The sequence below is a fragment of the Curcuma longa genome, chromosome 4, assembly GCF_044706935.1.
Source record: "Curcuma longa cultivar G26 ecotype Majalengka, Jawa Barat chromosome 4, ITB_CL_G26_1.1, whole genome shotgun sequence".
Taxonomy (NCBI): domain Eukaryota; kingdom Viridiplantae; phylum Streptophyta; class Magnoliopsida; order Zingiberales; family Zingiberaceae; genus Curcuma; species Curcuma longa.
Window position 1 is genome coordinate 6,848,921 of NC_133864.1, and position 19,512 is coordinate 6,868,432.

At 40.2% G+C, this 19,512-nt stretch overlaps 4 protein-coding genes across 4 annotated transcripts; 1 reads left to right on the top strand and 3 right to left on the bottom strand.

The window, feature by feature from the left end:
- Positions 1–573: 573 nt before the first annotated feature.
- LOC141826388 (ketol-acid reductoisomerase, chloroplastic-like) lies at positions 574–4,866 on the bottom strand. The gene is made up of 10 exons (XM_074713632.1): positions 4,538–4,866; positions 4,336–4,428; positions 3,555–3,620; positions 2,894–3,034; positions 2,266–2,493; positions 1,992–2,109; positions 1,784–1,923; positions 1,547–1,714; positions 1,198–1,353; positions 574–1,122 (listed from the first exon to the last, which is right to left on the bottom strand). Exons 1-10 carry the CDS (start codon positions 4,823–4,825, stop codon positions 754–756), a joined length of 1,767 nt encoding a protein of 588 aa, XP_074569733.1. The 5' UTR covers positions 4,826–4,866; the 3' UTR covers positions 574–753.
- Positions 4,867–7,018: 2,152 nt separating this feature from the next.
- Positions 7,019–8,278, bottom strand: LOC141828291 (uncharacterized). The gene is given in 5 exon segments (XM_074715691.1): positions 7,019–7,271; positions 7,661–7,772; positions 7,878–7,954; positions 8,033–8,215; positions 8,217–8,278. Coding segments are annotated over 5 exon segments (564 nt in total). The 3' UTR covers positions 7,019–7,141.
- Positions 8,279–8,545: 267 nt separating this feature from the next.
- LOC141827480 (PP2A regulatory subunit TAP46-like) lies at positions 8,546–13,257 on the top strand. The gene is made up of 9 exons (XM_074714735.1): positions 8,546–8,705; positions 8,854–8,976; positions 10,016–10,102; positions 10,244–10,348; positions 10,949–11,110; positions 11,233–11,268; positions 11,394–11,465; positions 12,342–12,619; positions 12,878–13,257. Exons 1-9 carry the CDS (start codon positions 8,610–8,612, stop codon positions 13,110–13,112), a joined length of 1,194 nt encoding a protein of 397 aa, XP_074570836.1. The 5' UTR covers positions 8,546–8,609; the 3' UTR covers positions 13,113–13,257.
- Positions 13,258–13,344: 87 nt separating this feature from the next.
- LOC141826146 (tyrosine N-monooxygenase-like) lies at positions 13,345–15,829 on the bottom strand. Its single transcript, XM_074713393.1, has 2 exons — positions 14,864–15,829; positions 13,345–13,974 (listed from the first exon to the last, which is right to left on the bottom strand). The coding sequence occupies exons 1-2, from the start codon at positions 15,827–15,829 to the stop codon at positions 13,345–13,347; spliced, it is 1,596 nt and encodes a 531-aa protein (XP_074569494.1).
- Between the last annotated feature and the right edge of the window lie 3,683 nt (positions 15,830–19,512).

Consider the following 19,512-nt stretch of genomic DNA (forward strand, 5'->3'; position numbering starts at 1 on the left):
CCGGGATCCAATGCAATTTGGCCGGAAACGTAGTCAGCAGTGGCGTGCGCCGATTTCCGGCCAAATCGCGATCAAATTCCGACCAAATCGCGATCGAGGAAGGACTAGCGTGCGACGACGATCCTTCCTCGGTCGGTCTCCGACCGCGATTTGGCTGGAAATCGATGCACCCCACTATCGGTCGTGTTTCCGGCCAAATTACATCAGATTCCGACCACAATTCGATCGAAATCCGATGCTAATCGATGTGCCAACGAGCGGTGCATCGATCGCGCCCGAACCGACGATTGACGATAGCCAGATGGCATGACAATAGCAGCGGAAATCGAGCGTGAAACACTGTACACTCTCACATTTGGACGGTCAAATCTACGCATGATCACGTAATAGACAATGGATCGAAAGAATCGTGCACAAACGCGTACGAGAGAATCGCACGTAATATCAAACTTGTATATATAGTAAATCAAGTCCATCAAGTTTTGTAAATCTTATTTTTATTATTTAAAAAATTAACAAAAACACATCTCAAAATACTTTAGTTCAATATTATTATAATAATTTTGATCAAAATTACTAAAACATAAATATTATTATTACACGAACTAGATTTAAGAAACAGTGCTGAAAACACGACATAGGATAGGAACTAGGACCTGATAATTCATAGAATGCTCCAACAGCGAAAGTTTAAGATGTCAATCAATTCAAACAAAAGTTTCACAACTCTTTTCATAGATATGGCCTTGCTTCTCAGTTGCTGCTTTGCCGCAATTCCGGGCGAACGAAATCTGCATCTGGAGGGACTGAGATATCGACGGTCGGCCTCAGCTGGGCGCAAACCTCAATCGCGCCATGGACGGGATCAGACAGGAAGTTGCTGATCAGATCCTGATTGATAGGACTGTTCTTATCTACCTCTACGAAAGCCTGCTGGGTGAGGATGTAATCGAAACGGGGAGCCCATTTCCTCGATCCCAGCCGAGCTGTGGTCGAGCAGTTGTCCACCATGAATGACACCCCGCGGGCATGCATGAAGGGGTTGAGCGAATCGACAGACTCTATGACACTCTCATTGATGATTTCAGAATAGGAATGGCCTTTCTTCCTCAAAACCTCGATCTGCATACAGTTTCATGCCATCAACTTCCAACTACACTCAAGAAACAAGCGTGCGAGCATGTAAAAAATAAGTACCTGTGCCATCATCAATGCAACATACACCCCTGCTGTAAAAGGATACAAAGGGCCCAAGTCACCGGCGGGGCGAGAAGCCCGAACTCTCTCGCCGACTTTCCACATCCTTGTTTGATCTATCTTGCCCATGGGGAAAGCAGGGAGACCCTCCTTTTCCTGTCAATGAAAGCACTTACAAAAGCATTAAGCTGAAAACCTACTAGTTTCTGCACCAGTCAAATAAAGCACAGGGCATAGTTTCAATCAAATGTTTCAATTTGCAAATGCATGGGAGGTATTACCAGTTCAGTTAATTGGTTAGTTCTTTTCTTCATAAATAGACCAGGATAAACTTGGGTTCAAAGCTTACATAGAATCGACGACCAGCTAAAACAACACTGCGAATTTCACTTCCGCAGGCAACGTCCTCGTAACATTCATACAATATATCCATGCAAGGATAATATGATGCACTGTATCCTGCGTCAAATTCCTTCTTGCCATCTTCAGATAGGGCATTGTATACAGCAAGCATACCCTGAAATTTATATAGCATTTGAACGAGTATAGTTCATTAGATACAGCGAGTGAAAATGATAAAAATGACCTGAGTCGAGATGGTCTTTGATATGACTCCTGTGATACACTCCACGGTGTTTTTGTAAGCCAATTCTTCACTCATTCCATTCTCAGTGTATCTTCTGAACAACGATTCCACAATTCCATGCACAGCACCAAGTAATATACCTACATCGTGATCACACAATTAGGTGACGTATTAAGTGCACGAGCAACATACAAGCGAGCAGACTAACCTCGCTCCCCAAAAATGTCACTCTTATACTCCTGCTCTAATGTAGTAGCAAAGGTAAATGGGGATCCTAAAGCAACTGACCAACCCAGGGCAACATCTGTAGCTCTTCCATCAACATCCTGTTGATATAACAAAGTAAGAGCATATCAATAAGCATAATTAGTTAAAATCAAAAAATAAATTCAAAGAAATATGTTTAATCTTAAAGATCTTAACAGGCCATACAAACTTGAAAAGAAACTAAATTATAACGAATTTCTAGAGCATGAACATACCTGGTGTACAGCAAAACTAGAATTGATCCCTGCACCATTTATCTCTTTACCCTGGACATACAGTCTTCGCACTGACGGGCCCATTCCTTTGGGGCATACTGCAATCACACTGATGTTTTGAGGAAAATCAAGACCAAGGGATTGCAGGTGCCCAAGAAGAAAACCATGGGAGAGTCCCAAGATGCTGTTTGGTTTCATGTGAGAGAAAATTTTCTCATAATTGTCCGCCTAGAGCATGAAATGCAACACACAGATTCAGCTTATAAACTTCTATGGATCTTGGTAACTTGCAAAATAAAAGGAGTTCATACTTAATGCTTCTTTACATAAGAACCAGGCCACACCCTATACATTTAACAAATTAGATCAACCTTAACAAATAAACGGACAATACAAATCAACTTTCAGTTATACACTCAAAATTTAACCGTTGTAATTTAATGCATCAAAATGAACAAATAGATCTTTTCCTTGAGAATTTCAGTGTTATTTTCTATGTTTTCAGTACTATCTGTTAATAGTGTAAATAATGGTTATAACTTCTTTTCATGTAAAATGCAAAATAAACAGAATTTGACAAATCTGCAAATAATTCCTCAGCTGCATATTTTGCATGTTAACAGCTTACCTGCGCAGCATCAGAAATCAGCAACAATAAGAGATCACTGCTCGAAATTGTTTCCCAGATGTCACCTAAGGTTCCATTTTCTTCAGTGAATCCAGCAGCGCGTGCTTCATCAAAAGACCGAGAACCTTTTCTTAGACCAATCTGCAAATGTTCAAATGCCAAAGAATCCCAATCATAAGAGAAAATTTTAGAAAAGGTTAAGTATTCGTGAGCAATTTATTTACATAACGACTGAAGGTAAGTGCAGTACATATTTAGAGAGACACATCTACAAGAAACAGAAAATTGATAGGTGGCATGTTATATATCAGTCAGGAAGTTTGTCAATCCTAGCAAGGAATTGAACAATCATGCATACAGAAGAAGATGGAAAGATAAATAACTCAGATGTTTAGACCATAATAAAAAATCCTCATGATTCAGTTAAGAATTATGGAAAAAATAATGAAAATTCTTGATCAGTTCTCCAGATATCTAAATAAAGACAATTAATCCCAGGGGGAAAAGAATCATTGCAGACAATGAAATTGGTTAACTAGTCTTGAGCTACATTTTGTAAGTTTCAAGTATCTAGGTGATGAAATCTTGATCCTGACCAATCAGTTTGTCAATTCAAAAAATCACAAGAATTTTCAAGAAATAAAACATAAAAGTAAGTTACCTTGACCACAATGTCTGAATTCACAACAGTAAGTGAATCTCTTAAATTCTGTGCTTGGGCAGGACCCTAGTAAACCGGAGGGAAAAAAAACATTTGAGGTTAGGTATGCAAACAAAAAAGAGCCATGAGGTAGAAATCATCACAAGAAAAAGGAACTTGCTAAACACTTTACATTGAGTATGATATTTTTACAAGAATGTATGAAGTATGAACAGCAAATTCAACAGACTAGAGTCATGACAATTAATGAAGCTCTAAAACAAGAGAGGATCAATGATTTAGCATCTTCTCTCAAATGCTCTTTCAAAAAACAAAGTAAAGATTTATGGTAAATTATAATGATAAGAGCAAATCAATATGAGATGATTTGCTACATAATTAGTTGCTGAGTATCACTATTAGCTATGCAGATTTCCTAAATTTAGTTCAGAAAAGTATAGCATATAATACTGCTGAGAGTTAATGCAGTCAGAGTTTGTTAAATAAATGGTAGCCAATAGGAAAACATATGTCCAAGAATAAAAGGAAGTGTTGTAATAACCAAATACAGCCAAGATAAAATCAAATAATCGAGCATAAACACTTACTGTAGACAAAATTGAAAAAAAGCTTAGTTTTATTATTATTATTTACATAGGTAAAATAAAGTTTCAGCATTAGTATCCAATACACTAAGGGTGAAAAACTCATTTTTGGGTACAACGGGGAAAAACAAAGAGGGGAAGAGAAAGAACGGAAAAGAAAAATATACGTGACGCTAAAACAGTACTACTTCCATTACCTGAGACCCCCATCCAATTACACCAATTTGCTTTATCCCTTTGAACGCTTCCGGCAACAAATGAAATAGATCTCTTCCACCACGAACGATATACTAATATCCAAACAAGCATCCATAATTAGCCTTGCACCATCTCCGGAAAAAGAAAATTTATCCGAGAGAGAGAGAGAGAAACGAAATCCACAGTGACAGGAATGAAAACCTCTTCGTTGCCAGAAAGAGTGACCTTCTCCTTCTTGAACACCGAAGTCTCGAAGTCAAGAAAGGGAGCAGCTTTGCCGATGGAAGGAACGGACACCATCTGAGCTCCGAGCGCGGAGCCTCGGCCGCCAGCCGCCTCACTCGTGCCGATTTGGAGGAGGCGATGCCCGCGGAAGGGCGAGAAGGAAGATCCGAAACACAGCGATCTGGTGACCCTCGGATTGAGGGTTTTGGAAAGGGAGGCGGAAGGAGTGACGGAAGTGGTCCTGATAGATATTGCCGCCGCCATCACGAAATAGCTCGAGAAGTGAACGAGACGAGAGGGAGATGAGGCACTGACCTACCGCTCAGCTAAATATCTACGGAAAGGACGAACATTTTACACAAATCCTCAATTAGATCCTCTAATACGATTTGAGATCTCATTTGAACGGCAGTGATAATTTTTTTAAAAAATACACCCTAAATATAGTTTAAATACGTATGACTAAAAATTAGGACGGATTTATAATGTTCAATATTTATTTGATAAGACAATTGAATTAAGTCGAATTTAAAATAAATTAAATTATTAAAATAATTATTTAAACTTGATTTTATTTTATTTTTATAAGTTTGAGTTTGATTCGTTTAAATATTATCATTTAAATGTCATTAATGTAAAACTTATTTGTTTATTTTGAATTTTATTTATTTATTTAATATGGTGATAAGAATTAATATAGTTTATAAATATTATTCATGAATATTATTTATAAATATTAACAAAATATATGTGTGTTTAAATTTATTTATGTAATTTAATAAATTATTTAAATTTATTTATTTAATTAATTTATGTATATTGAATAAACATAAATAAATTCTTATCAAATTTATTCTAATTTTGTTACAATAAAAAAATATTTTAATAAATATTAAAAGAACACCATATCTTTTTTTATCCTGAAAATATTTTTATTTTAATTTTCTTAAAATAATTATGATCTACATTGTATAATAAAATTAATCCAAATTAATTAAAAGTACTGCTAAATAATGTAGAAGAAATTTTAATTAAGTTAGTATGATTTTAATTAAATTTGAGTATTTTAAATAAGACATCTCAAATTACAGTAATTATGAATATAACTATTAAAATAAAAGTATTTAATATAAAAAATATATGAGTAAAAATTAAAAAGACATCTCTAATTAGTTAAATTGTCAAAAGTGCAAAAATAATTTTTCGATGTTTTTAATATTATTAAAATGATTTTAATGAATTTAATTTTTTTGACTAATTCAATAAAATATATATTTTTTGATTTAAAAGTTTCATATATATATATATATATATTTGATAAAATTAAATAAAAATAATTTATTTTAATATGTTATACAGCTATTTAATATAGCAATTATTCCTATCTTATTATAAAAATACTGGAATAAATATATTTTTAATATAAAAAACATACTGAATTATCTTTTAATTTTTTTTTTGAAAAATAGATGTCCTTTATTTTCAGCTGGCATTTCTTCAGCGATGTAATATCCACTAAAACACGAAACAGGCGTCATTAGAATACACATCGCACATTCAGCAATACTCTGTATAACAGCCGTTGGATGACTACACGTGACCGAACGGTACGCGGGAACGACCACGTGTGCAAATTTTCGGAGAAGGCGGCCAGCAAAGCTGGACAGTGGAGATGAGTGTTGGCACGCCACTCGAAATGTTAAATGATTTTGTTTTTCCTATAAAAAAAAATATATATATATATATATACCATAACACCAACACCGAAAATGATATTCTGCGCAAAAAAATATATATATACCATAACACCAACACCGAAAATGATATTCTGCACGCTTGTTCCCGCACGCCCGTGCACGACGCCGAATCCACTGTTCATCACGATCGCACGCCGCATCTGACCGTCTAAAACTGGGAATATACAGTGCTCCGGCCCCCCTTCGGCCGACCCCCGCCGCTGCCGTAGCCCCTTGCCACACCGTCCGGCCACCGGACCGAGCTCGATCGATGTGCCACTTGCTGGTGTGTCGGTCGGCGTCGGATTCCGGTCGGATTGTGGCCGGAATCCGGCGCAATTTGGCCAGAATCACGCCTAGCAATGGCCGCGCCAGATTCCGACCAAATCACGGTGGTCCTCCGGCCCCGACCGGTCTCCGACCGCGATTTGATCGGAAATCGACCGCGATTTGGCAACTAGTGGTCGCGCAGGCTGCATTCGGCAGTTTCCGACCAAATTCGTCAGATTCCGACCACAATCCGACCAAAAATCCGATGCCAACCGATGCGCCGGCGAGTGGCACGTCGATCGGGCCCGGTCCGGCGACCAGCGATGGCCGGATGACACGGCAAGAGTGGGCGGAAGCGACGGATGTCGGCGGTGTACGCACGAGATCGCACAGGCTGTGTCGCGCATAATATCAGAACTCACACCAACATTACCATAAAAAGATAAACTAATCCAATCTTCCAGCAAATCAAATCACATTAAACAGAGAATAGAGCACAATTCCAGTCTCAATCGATTCAGGAGCGGCAATTATGATTGCCAAATTTGACGTAATCTTCAAGATTAATTTCACTTCAGTAGCCCACGTACACAGCAGCATTCACAATGTAGCAATCTTCGTTCTTATCTCCCATCGCTTCGAGGCAGACGCCGCTCGAGCAAATCATCCCTCCATCGACAACCTCCACCTTGATAATTTCGCCACTGCAAAGAGAGAGAAAAAATGCAACAATTTTCAGAAACGACAGCGAGATTTGCATCTCTTGTCTCAATAGTATCAAATAGACAAACACGCGAGAAGAAAGCGAGGAGGGCATGGAGATACAAGCACGCAGGAAGTTTGAATTCTCATTTACAATGGAGGATGAGGAAGGAATATGGAGCTGTTCTTGTTGACAAGTGTACCACAAACATGCCCTAACGCATTAGATTATGAGATGGAGAGGGCTCCAGAGCTGGATATGAACAGTCCACCTTGTTTAATTTTTGTTGTTTTATTCAAATCTTAAAGCAGTATTCCAGAAAAAAAAATTTTGAGAAGGGGGGAAGAGAATTTTTCTGCAAAGGAGTGGGAATTGGGAACTGGAACTCACTATGGGAAGATGGATTTGATCCTTTCGATATCGAGCGAATTCTGGGTGGATCGAGGCACCCCTAACCTGATCACAAGCTTCATCTGATCAGAATTAACACCCGGAATCGACCCTGTGAGCAAAACCCTAACATTAAACGGAGAACACAATCAAAATCGAAGATCCACAAAACCCCTCTATACAGGGCCCTAATCAAAGAAAGGAAGAAGCAACTCACCCCTTCGAAAAGCCGGGATGGAATTGGAAGAGATGGCGTCGCGGCAAGCGCGCATCGCAGCGGCGGTAATATCTTGCCTGCGAAAATCAAAGGCCCATAAATCGATCTGCGTGCAAAAGGGGAAGCGAAAGTAGAAACGTATAAGATGAATTTACCCGTGCTGGTCGTAGCCGACGCCCATCTCGACGAAGAGGAGCTTCATCGAGACCTCCGCCGGATCCATTGCTGCCACGGCGGTGCCTTCCATCGCCATGGAGCAGCGTGAACCGACGCGCCTTCTTCCGATCCTCTCGGAGTTGAAGGAAGAAGGACGAGGAGATCGCAGACGGTGAGGACGAAGGAGGAGGAAGAAGCTTTTGGGAGCGAAGACCAGCAGAGCTGTTAACCCACTGCAACGACATATCGTGGAAGATCACAGTCCTTGCTCAAGGATTATATCAGGGCTATTGCTTTTCTGTTACAATCCTTTAAAGGACGTTATAAACGGCATATCAATGAACGGTACAAGATTATGCCCTTTAAACGAACGCTATAACGTTGTCGCGTTCCGTTATGTTCCGTGATAACAAATTACGCAATTCTTTAACAGTCAAGGTGAAATATGCAAAGTTGCATTTATTATCTTCTTCCCTCGACCTCGAATCGACCAAGATTTGATTTATTTTTCTCTTCCTATTTGTGGATTTCTAGGGTTCGCAGCCCACATAGTTCGATATCTTTCGCTTTTATTCGATGGGCGAATGGAAGCTGGATGAGATGCCTCTCCTGGCGCTGTTCGAAGAGGCCTCGAAGATTCGTCTCATGGTATCCGAATCTTCCGTTGATCAGGTCCCTCTTCTGTTTCCCTCCCTGAGACTTATTTGTTGTTAACATGGTCTTGTCAGATTGATTCTATTGTTAGCAATTCTCTTTCATCTTTGAGGTTAGACGCTTGTCATTGCATTTTTGGGTAAAAGATTGGAATTTTAGTCTGCAGGATGTTCTACGTAAGGGGATTCAGGCGCTGCGGCGCTGCGATGAGATGATAAGTAAATTGGGTTTGTTCTCGTCCAATGAGACAAAGGACGATGTTAGCACGGTCAATCTGAAGTATTTGTTGGTAACTGTTCCTTTTGTTCTTGCCAATCCGTCGTTATTCGATACTTTCTTTGTTTTAGTATGGATGAATCCGAGCGATGCCACATGGCCTATGATTTATAACTCCTGCGTTTTTCAATTAATAACTGGAGAAATATTGAAGGCTATGCAAGTTGCACAGAAGTATTGTACCTTGTTAATACTTAGTAGGAACATAAAAAAGAACACTATAAACTTTTGCATTCCAAGTTATCAAGGAAACATAGCAGAAACATAGCAGAGCATATATCACGACTTGCACATTATTGCTTTTTCTCCTTGATGGGATGACTTATATATGTTCCTATTTGTTTTTCCACATTTCATTTTAGGTTATCCTTATCCATTATTGAAAATAGTTGAAAATATCTCTTTTTACTGTCAGAATGTTTTGGATTATTATTGTAGCAAGCTTTGGCAGGTTGCCATAATCAACATTCTGATTTACTTGTATTATCAGTTTGACTGTATTGGCTATAGTCGTGGTTGCATGACTGAGATAGTACAGAAATGGACTATGGTTTAAACCATTGGAAATTTGAACAGTGAGTGTTCTTTTGTGTGTTGCAAGTTGGTGGACTCTTTGAACATGCTTACACTTAACGCCTTCACAATTTGTTATGATTCCAATTACTGATTCCTTTTGATATTATAGTCTGGCACCTCCTTTTTGAATCATGCATCTACAATGCAATTTGATGCACTATGCTTTCCCTAATTTATGGATCAGTGAGAATCATGCACTGCATCCTTGACATAGCAAGAACGTGTGGGTTATATGTTGGCAGTGCCATAGTATGCAAGCTGAGGTAGGCAGTTCTAGTGATGTAAACCTTTTTCACTCATGTTGAAAATGTGTGTTTTTTATTTAATTTTAATTGTCACCCTTGAATACCAAAATATTGACAATGCATTTTTGTTCCCATTATCTGCAGCATGTGATTTTACTGGTAGATGTTCCTATACTCTTTTCCTTAATAGCTAATGTATCTCATGTGGCATTGACTTTATACATTCTTTAGGTTCCATTTTATATTGGAGAATTAACAGAAAAGGTTGTTGAAGATGACAGACTAAAAGTTCTTAAAATTTCTCAGGATCACCTAAAGGTAACCCCTAATTCATTGATTCTCTAGAATTCATCAGCAAACCTTTAGTCAGAGCATCAGTTTCCTACGCTTCTCCTAATCTGCTAGTGTAAGACTTGTCTGATTTGATGTTTTGATGCACTTTTCCTTGCTGTGTCAAAGGAGTTCATTTCAATTTCTGAAGCCTTGGAGCTTGTTCCTGAAGATGAGCTGGAAAGTTTTAGCCAAGGAGGTCCAGATAATTTTGCAACACGAAGAGCAAAAAAGGTGAATGTTCACTATCTCTAAAAAGAGATGAACACACACTTAACTATCACATAAAGAAACTTATGATCTGTCAGCCTTTGTTTCCTATTCCTCTGAAATTCTCTTTTTGTCAATCATTTGCTTTTCCATTGTTGCTTTCACGTATCATTTTATCTGCTTTGAACTTTTGAAGAGTTGCAGAATGCAAGTTTTGGGAACATTTATGACAGTGCCTTGTTTTCTTCTTTCTAGATATTTCGAAATGTGTCATTTTTTCCACTTTATTTTTTTTTCACAATTACTTGTGCTAGTATTTGATGAGCCTCTTTGTCTCGACCTTCCGTGTAACTCCTAACCACCTGCACTTTCTTTTTGCACAAATTTCGTTTGAAATTTTATTCTCTGTGTATTTATTGTTGATTTCTGTCCTCAAACAGCAGATAAGTCTATTAGCGGTAGAACATATATTAGATATGTCAAATGGATTGAAATTCTGACCCGGTTGTTTTCCTTTCATCTTGTAAGTGACATAACTAATTGTCTATACATGGATGTAGAACCCCTCTGTTTTGATTCCAATTTGTCTGATGTTTTATTTCTTCTTTATCAAATTATTACTAGGTCGCCCGATTCAAACGGCAGAGAGCTGCAGAAGCAAAGCTGCAAGAGATTAAAGAAAAAAAAGAAAGGCGTCGTAGGTCATTGAGGGCAGCAGCTCTCTCTTCACCAGTTGAAGTTGGGGAGGAAGATGTACTTGATGATGATGGAGAGGAAGAAAGAGAGGTTTGGAAAGTGAACTATCAAATTTTTTTATCATTTTACTTTCGTGTAAGAAAAATGCATGACATCTGGTTTGTCACATTTTGGGTGAAACTTATAATTATTTGCTTTGGCCTATATTACAGGCATGGATTATGATGATTTCCTTGTCTATTTGTAAGGTCAGTTTGTTCACACCCAAGATGTTTATTTATGTGTATACATTCCAGTGTATATTTATGTTAAATTTCTTTTTCTTTATTTATATTAAACGGTTGCTCTTTTTTTTTTTTTGCTTCTCTGTCAGGCATTTGATCTCTTAGACATGCTAAAGAAAGAAGAAGAAATGCTTATTGGGGTGAAGGAGAGACAGTCAAAGGTAAAATCATCCAGTGCTCATTTCTTTCATTTATTCGAGGCAGCAATTCAATGACATTCTTTTATATATTTAGACCATTATTTTACATGTAACATTGAATCAGGTCTGCAGTTCACTAACAGTGTTCGATCTTGGTGTCGTCTTTATCATGCAACATCACACATTTCTATTTTGGAAAACTTACTTTCTCATCTGTTGAAATGACTGATTTTGATTAATTTTTGAAGAAAATAAAGTTGATTTTGATATCGAGTTTCAGTCTTCATGCTTGTCAATTTGGGACCAGAAATTAATTGTGTGATTTTATTATATATCATGAAATTAAATTTTGATTCCACACAATTACTGATTAAATGATACGATGCTCTCTTCTTTAGGGCCAAGCACCGCAACAGCAGCTGATTTATAAGTAAATTACTAGAGAAATAACATTTTAAACAAAATCAGTATAGTTGAAATCTTCATATATAAACTGAACCAAATCTGAAGTTGATAAGCTTTTGTACCAAACTGAAATGATCAATTTGCTTATGAGTTTGCTTTGATAAGCTTTTCAGTTTGATATTTCTGGTCTTGGTTTTGGATGCCACTTCTACACTCCTTGATTCACTTGTCCTTTAAATCCTGTAGTTATGCTTATCACATGCATCGCTAATCTCTGTCATTCCCAAGTCATGTTCCTGAGTCACACAGAACACCTGCACTACTATCTTTATTTTATTATTTCATATCTTGGACGTTCCATGTTCTTTCTATTGGTACCAAGTTTATCGATGAATTTTGAGCTTTTATATCATCTTATTTCGCTGTGTTATTTCTTGTTCTAGTTGGCAAAAACAAACCTGATGATTCAAAGGTTTAAATGCAACTTTACAGGGAGGAGAAGAGTTTGCTCGAGAGATGCTTGACGAACGAACTAAAAGAGCTGAAACTTGGCATAGGAATGCAGTAAATCGAGTGGCTTTTTCGAAGCCAGCGATGCCTATCACCTGTGCTACCTTTGCTCAGGATGTCATTGAGGGCAGGGCACAGCTTTCACAAGCACATGAACACAAACACCAACCGATGATTTTTGGACCAGCAAGTCTCGTCGGTGGAAGACTAACAAGTGAGAGGGAAAGAACGCAAGCACATGTCTTCCAACCTGGTCACAGGTAAATGCTCTTTAATATATTTATTGTCGAACTCCACGTTTACGCTTTGTTGTTTCTCAAGTATATATTGATTTTACTACTCGCGACACATGATGTTGGAAATTTGTTTTTCAATCATTAGCTGTTATCTTACATAGTGATGTTCTTATTTTGACTCTGATGCTTGCTGTTTGACTGCAAATTCTCGTCGCGCTAGACACGCAGTCTGGACTGCTAAATGCTTGTTCCGTAACCCCGTCTAACTCTTTTTTTGAATAGATTACCGACAATGAGTATAGAGGAAGCTGGATTGCGCGAAATGGAGATGATGAAGAAATGGCAGGAGAGGAATGCGAGGATCACGGAGGAAGCAAACTCATCATGGCACAAGGATATCACTGCGCCGACAGATGAGGACGACGACGCAGATATAAAAAAGGCAAGAGCATGGGACGACTGGAAAGACGAAAATCCTCGTGGCGCCGGCAACAAGAAATTAACACCTTGCGGGTAATGGATACCAGGTCTCAATGGTGATTTCCAAAAGATTTGACTCTAAGTATTGTAGATGCAATTAAATGATTTGATAAGATAGTTCTTGATGCAAATCACAAAATATGAGATGATTAAGTTTAAAGGGAACTTACAGTAGTCAATCAGATATGAGTTCATGGATCATAGTTTTATTTTGTCCTTCAGTTTATTTTCCTTTTCTAAGCTAATGAACTTCTTTTGTCTAAATTTGCTCATAGATTCTCTAACAAATCTGGCAATCGAATCTTTGCACAAGCCATTAGAGGTTTGGCTTTGAAGAGGCTCATCCTTTCCTCCGAGAGGTCGATGCTAGTCTCGCCGGCGGGTAAGCTCCACTCGAATGCTTGAAGCACCCTTCCGATCAACATGTAGGTCATCATCGTGCCAAGTAGAGCTCCCATGCATTGTCGACGCCCGGTGCTAAACGATATCATTCGGAGATCTGGCTCTGCTAGCTCCACCACTTGGTGTCCATCCATCAAGTGTCTGCTCGGATGGAACCAGGTCGGATCATCCCAGACCTTGGGGTTTCGCCCGAGTGCAGCTCGACCCAACAACACCATGCTCCCCTTGGGGATGAAGTAGTTGGAAACGACCGCGTCGTCGATAGCTACGTGAGGGGGGTTGAAGGCTGCCACCGGGTGGAGACGGAGGGCCTCACGAGCGCATGCCTTCACGTAGGGGAGTCGAGCAAAGTCGGATTCGACTACTAACCGCTCCTTGCCGACCACCCGATCCAACTCCTCAACGGCTTTTCGCATGATGTCAGGTTGTCCCAGCAAGTGTGCCAACAACCACTCTGCTGTGTTGGAGGCATTGTCCACAGCGGCATACATGAAATCCTGCACAAAAAAATAAATAAATAAATAATAAAAATTTCATAATTAATTTTATAAAATGATAATTACATCTACTATATTATATTATATATAATTGAATCTTAAATAAAATATGAGAGTAGTAGAGATGAAACTATTAATATAAATATTCAAACATATAAGATGATTAAGTATATTAAAGAGTCAAATCATTCCCAAACTATTTAGGTCTCAATTAAAAAAAAAAATTATTCGAGCTCATTCGATTAAGTAACGAGCTGAATTCAGTGTGATTTTAAATTTGAAAACATTATCAAACTAAGTTTAAATTTAATAGTATTTAATTCGTGAACTCACAAACATATTCGTTTAGAAGCCCATGAATATATTATATATATATATATATATATAGCTCGTTTAGCTTAAGGAAAAATCAATCGAGTTGAGCTTGGATCTTTTAGTGTTCGATTCAGTTCGATTACACTCATAAAGATGATAGACAAGACAAAACATAAAAACCATCAGAGATGCATGATATAAATACAAGATTATACGAAGCCATGACAAATACATGCGGCCATAGGAACAATAAAAAAAACTTGATTAGAAAGCTTACTTGGTATTGTATTAATATTGTAAAAATGATTGAACTAAATTATGATTCAATTCTAAAAATAATAAACTTTTTCCCAACTCATTTATTAAGATAAGCTAAAGAGTTTGTAGGAGTATAAAAAGTACCCTATTTCGGTGTCCTAAACAATATCTTATAATTCCCAAAAAATGATTTCTTTTTTTCTTAATAATTCCTCATCAAAGCGCTATAAAATAATTCAAATTTAATTTCCTTTAAAACAATATATTATTCATGATAAAATAATAAGAATAAAAAAATAATATATCGTTGACTTACTGCGCATTGAGCTTTAATTTCTTCACTGCTGAGAATCGGCTCGCCGGAGTCGTCGGCGAGGGAGATCATGACGTCGAGAAGGTCTTCCACCTCCTCCTTTTCTCCGCTCCTCCACTTCTCGATCCTTTCGTCGATGATCGGATCATGGTACTTGTAGATGGTGCTCGTCGCCTGCTCGGACATCCTCTCGTGGCCTTCCAAATCCAGGCACCTCAGCCACGGCACGAAGTCCGACGGGCAAAAGGAGTAGACCATCGAAAGCATCGAGAACGCCGCCTCCACGTGCTCCACCTCCTCCTCGCCGGGGCCCTGGTGCGGGCCGCCGGCCCCGAAGTGCCTCGCCCCGAAGATCATCCGCCTGATCACGTTCCCGCTGTAGTACCTCGTCGCCAGCCGAATGTCGACGAGGCCTCCAGATCCGGCTCCGGCGGTGCACAGGTTGCGCAGATACCGAGTGAGGTGGTCGGCCTCCTCGGCCCGCGCTGACGCCAGCCAGCGCAACCTCGCGCTGCTCAGCACCTCGGACGCGATCACGCGCCGCATCTTCTTCCACTGCGGGCCCAGCGGGCTGAAGATCACCGACAGGAAGTTGCGGCTGGAGTGCTCGGTGGCCACCGTGAGAGGCCGCGATGCGAAGTTGGCGTCGTGCCTCTTCAGGAACTCGCACGCCAGCTCCGGCGAATTGACGACGACGACGTGGGCGCGCGCCAGGCGTATGCAAGTGATGTCCCTGCCTTCCGCCGCAGCGACGACCCACCGGAAGTGAGGCCGGTGCCGGAGCAACGGGATGAGGCTGCCCACGAGGGGCCACGGGGTCGGGCCTGGGGGCAGCTGTTTGCCCCGTCGCCTGAGAATCCATAAGAGGCAGGCGGTCAAGAGGAGGGAAACGGCAGCGCCGAGGAGTCCGGTGGCGGTGGCGGTGCCATGTGACTGAGGCCAGATGGAGGAGGTCAAGCTGGAAAACATTGTCGAGAAAGTTTGTAGTGTAAAGGCCAAAGTATAGTGGTAAATCACAATTATATATATATATATAGTTTATATTTTATGCATTATTTTATTTTTAGGGAATCTAGTGAAGTTCGGTTCCTTCCTTGTAAGCCATTAATGTTGTCTTCTTTCGAAACACTTTCCCTTTTTTTAAGGAAAATCAAATTCATTGAAACTCTTATTCCTTATTCTTTTTTGGTAGTGCTCCATGTGTTGGTTGGTGAGCGAAATAAAATATTTATCCTTTGGACATATTTATTACATAAGTGACTCATGGGTCACAATAAAGAATAAGTTGTTGACATCTTCACAAGCAAGAACCAAAAATTCCACAACCTAATCCAATTCTCTAATAGGATTTTGTTGTTTCTCTGAGAAGATGTCATAAGCTACAACGTAACCAGAAGATGTCATAAGCTACAACGTAACCAGAAGATGTCATAATTAAATTTTACTTGCTAGTATGATCTTTTATCAGTCTAAAGAATATTCCTCTTAGATATATAATTCCACATGTGGATCATAGGCCAAAATGTCATCCAAGAGTAACACTTATTCTGCAAGACGCTCATGGGTTGTTATAAATTGACTCTTCAGAAGTTATAATGTGAAGATCCTCAATTTTATTTATCACAGTAGTTTGATTCTAAAGTAGAATGAATAATTTCTCTTGGATAATTTCACATGTTGATCATTGGTTGGAATACCATTCCAGGGTTAAAATATATTCCACAAGGCACTCAGAGGTTAGAATAAATCAAATTGACTCTTACTAAGTTTATAAGCTGAAAATGTTGCAATTCAATTTCTCTTTAATCTTAATCTCTATTAGCTTAGTGATTTTTTAGATAATTCCACACACCCAAAATGCTATCTCAGGGTGAAAATATATCCATTAGCTATTTGTAGGATGGCGAAATATAAACAGACCCTTCTTAAGCTACAACCTATCAAATACAATCTAAAAGTGTCATAACCAAATTGAACTAATTAAATAATCTAAGTCTAAAAATTCCTCTTAGATAGTTTCAGAAGTCATTTATAAGCCAGAATGTTTGTAGTAATTTGGTATGATGTGTTACAAATCTCTAGGCTGAAATGATATAACATGCTTTCTTCTAGTTAGTTTTTAGTTGTTTATTTTAGCTTCATTTTCCAAATCTTTCGATTGGAGGTGTCCTAAAAATTTGGGGCAATTACTGATGAATTCTCATCTAGAGCTTGGAAACCAAAAAATTAATTAAAAAAAAATAATTTTAAAGGTGAACATGACATGATCAATATAATATTACTGAAACAATTTAAAAATAATTGGTATTAATTTAAAGTAAATCAAAGACTTGTATAGATCGATGTTTTAAAATTTTAAGACTTTTAATTAATTAACTCCCCTTTTAAATGTGTTTTTTGCGTTTTTGATTAAACTATGACCTTTAACTTATTTAAATTAACTCCTCTTGGATTAAACTATGACCTTTAACTTATTTAAATATGTTGGGAGTTGGTTATGTTTAAATATTGTCACATCCCTGTTGACTTGTGGGACATGGATGATAATTTAGCGCACTAGATTATCTTCAGGATTCTGCATCCCTTTCTCAGTATATTTATTTTTATTGAAAATGTATCTTGTTCCTATTGAAGAGAACAACCGACAATTCTCATCAGCTCACTAAATTACAAATATGTAGTACATAAATTATATTCTGGACCAAAAGCAATCATCAAAAAAGAACAAAGAAAAGCAAAAGCAAAATATTTTAGTATATAGGACTGGCCAAACGAGATCATGGTAAAGTAAAAGGCATGAAAACATGAGTAGGTTAGCATCCTGATGCATGTAAAGTCTGCCTTAATCTTGGCTAACGTAACATGAGTAGGTTAGTTCTTTACCAGTTTCTTTATGTGAAAATGGAGTCTGTTGCATCGTCATCACTTATGTATTATATCTTGTGGATCTAAAAGCAAGACATGGACTGGTTTTTTTGTTGCTTCTTGTTCCGGTTGAGAAGTGCGTCTGGACCTGGACCTTCCCCGCCGTAGAAGTTGAACAGTAGGAGGAGGGGAGGAGAAGAAGAGAGCTGGGAGAACTTTGAGGACCTTCGGACCAGATCTTCCTCGCCGTAGGAACGGAACAGTAGGGGAGCTGAGGGCGACAGGAACTTCAGGAGCTTCTGGAGCTTCGTCGGAGCTGGTGGAGAACAGGACAAGCTTCAGGGGCCCAGGGACAGTAGATGACACTGAGGGCGATGAAGGCTTCCCAGTCGCCTGAGCCTTCGTCGGAGTTGATGAGAGCTTCTGGGATGGCCTGCGAACACAGGGAATGTGAGTAGGAAGGCCAGGGGGGTGCCTCGGCGCGACCACTCCGACGCTCAAGTCAGTGGAGAAAACGGAGAAGAAGATGAACAGTAGAAGGAGAACTTGAGCGTGTAAAAGTTGAGAGAGTTCGGAGAGCCTTTCACCTGCCGCGGGAGTGGTCTTTTAAGAGAGGGGATGAGCGTGCGCACGGGTCACGTCATCATTAAGGGACGTCCCATCGTGATTAATGAGGTGGCAGGAACAATCGAGTTCCTTGTCCCATCCCCGGTAAAGTAATATCTTGTCACTATCTAAGTGTGCAGCGGGGCAAGCCGCAGAGAAATAGCATTAATTAAATGGGGCGTGGACTTGTCAGAGAACATGATGGGACATGCCAGGGCGGCGAGTCTGCTGAGGACTCGGATTCGGCCTGGGGAGGAGGATTCGGCAGGCTTATGCCGGATGGAGGATTCGGCAGGCTGCTGCCGGATGGAGGATTCGGCAGGCTGCTGCCGGATGGAGGACTCGGCAGGCTGCTGCCGGATGGAGGACTCGGCAGGCTGCTGCCGGATGGAGGACTCGGCAGGCTGCTGCCGGATGGAGGATTCGGCAGGCTGCTGCCGGATGGAGGATTCGACAGGCTGCTGCCGGATGGAGTATTCGGCAGGCTACTGCCGGATGGAGGACTCAACAGGCTGCCGCCGGATGGAGGATTCGGCACGTGGGCTAGGGCCGAAAGAGGACTCGGCGGAGGTTGTGGCTGAGTGAGAGGATTCGGCAGGCTGTTGCCGGATGGAAGGATCCGGCGAGGCTCCTGCCGGATGGAAGGATCCGGCGAGGCTCCTGCCGGATGGAAGGATCGGGCGAGACTCCTGCTGGCTGGAAGGATCCGGCGAAGCTCCTGCCGGCTGGAAGGATCCGCGAAGCTCCTGTCGGCTGGAAGGATCCGGCGAAGCTCCTGCCGGCTGGGAGGATCCGGCGTGTAGCTAGACGAATGAGAATTTCGGCGATGACCTGGCCGAGTGGGGATTCGGCTTAGGATAGGGCCGAGTGAGGATTCGGCTTAGGGCTGCGGCCGAATGAGGGCTGCAGCCGAATGAGGATTCGGCAAGAGATGTGGCCGAATGGGGATTCGGCTAAGGTTACGGCCGAATGGGGGCCGAATGGCAGTGCTGAGATGTCGTGGCCGAGTGAGCAGAGCTGCGCTGCTGTGTGGCCGAGTGGCCGAATGGAACCGGGTCAATCGAGATTGTGGTTGTGGCTGACCGGACTTGCGGGAGGGACCAGGATCGGACTCGAGTCAAACCAGGGGCCCCCATGGGTTATTCCCGGAACACTTCTCATTGTTTGTAATTTTTTCTTTA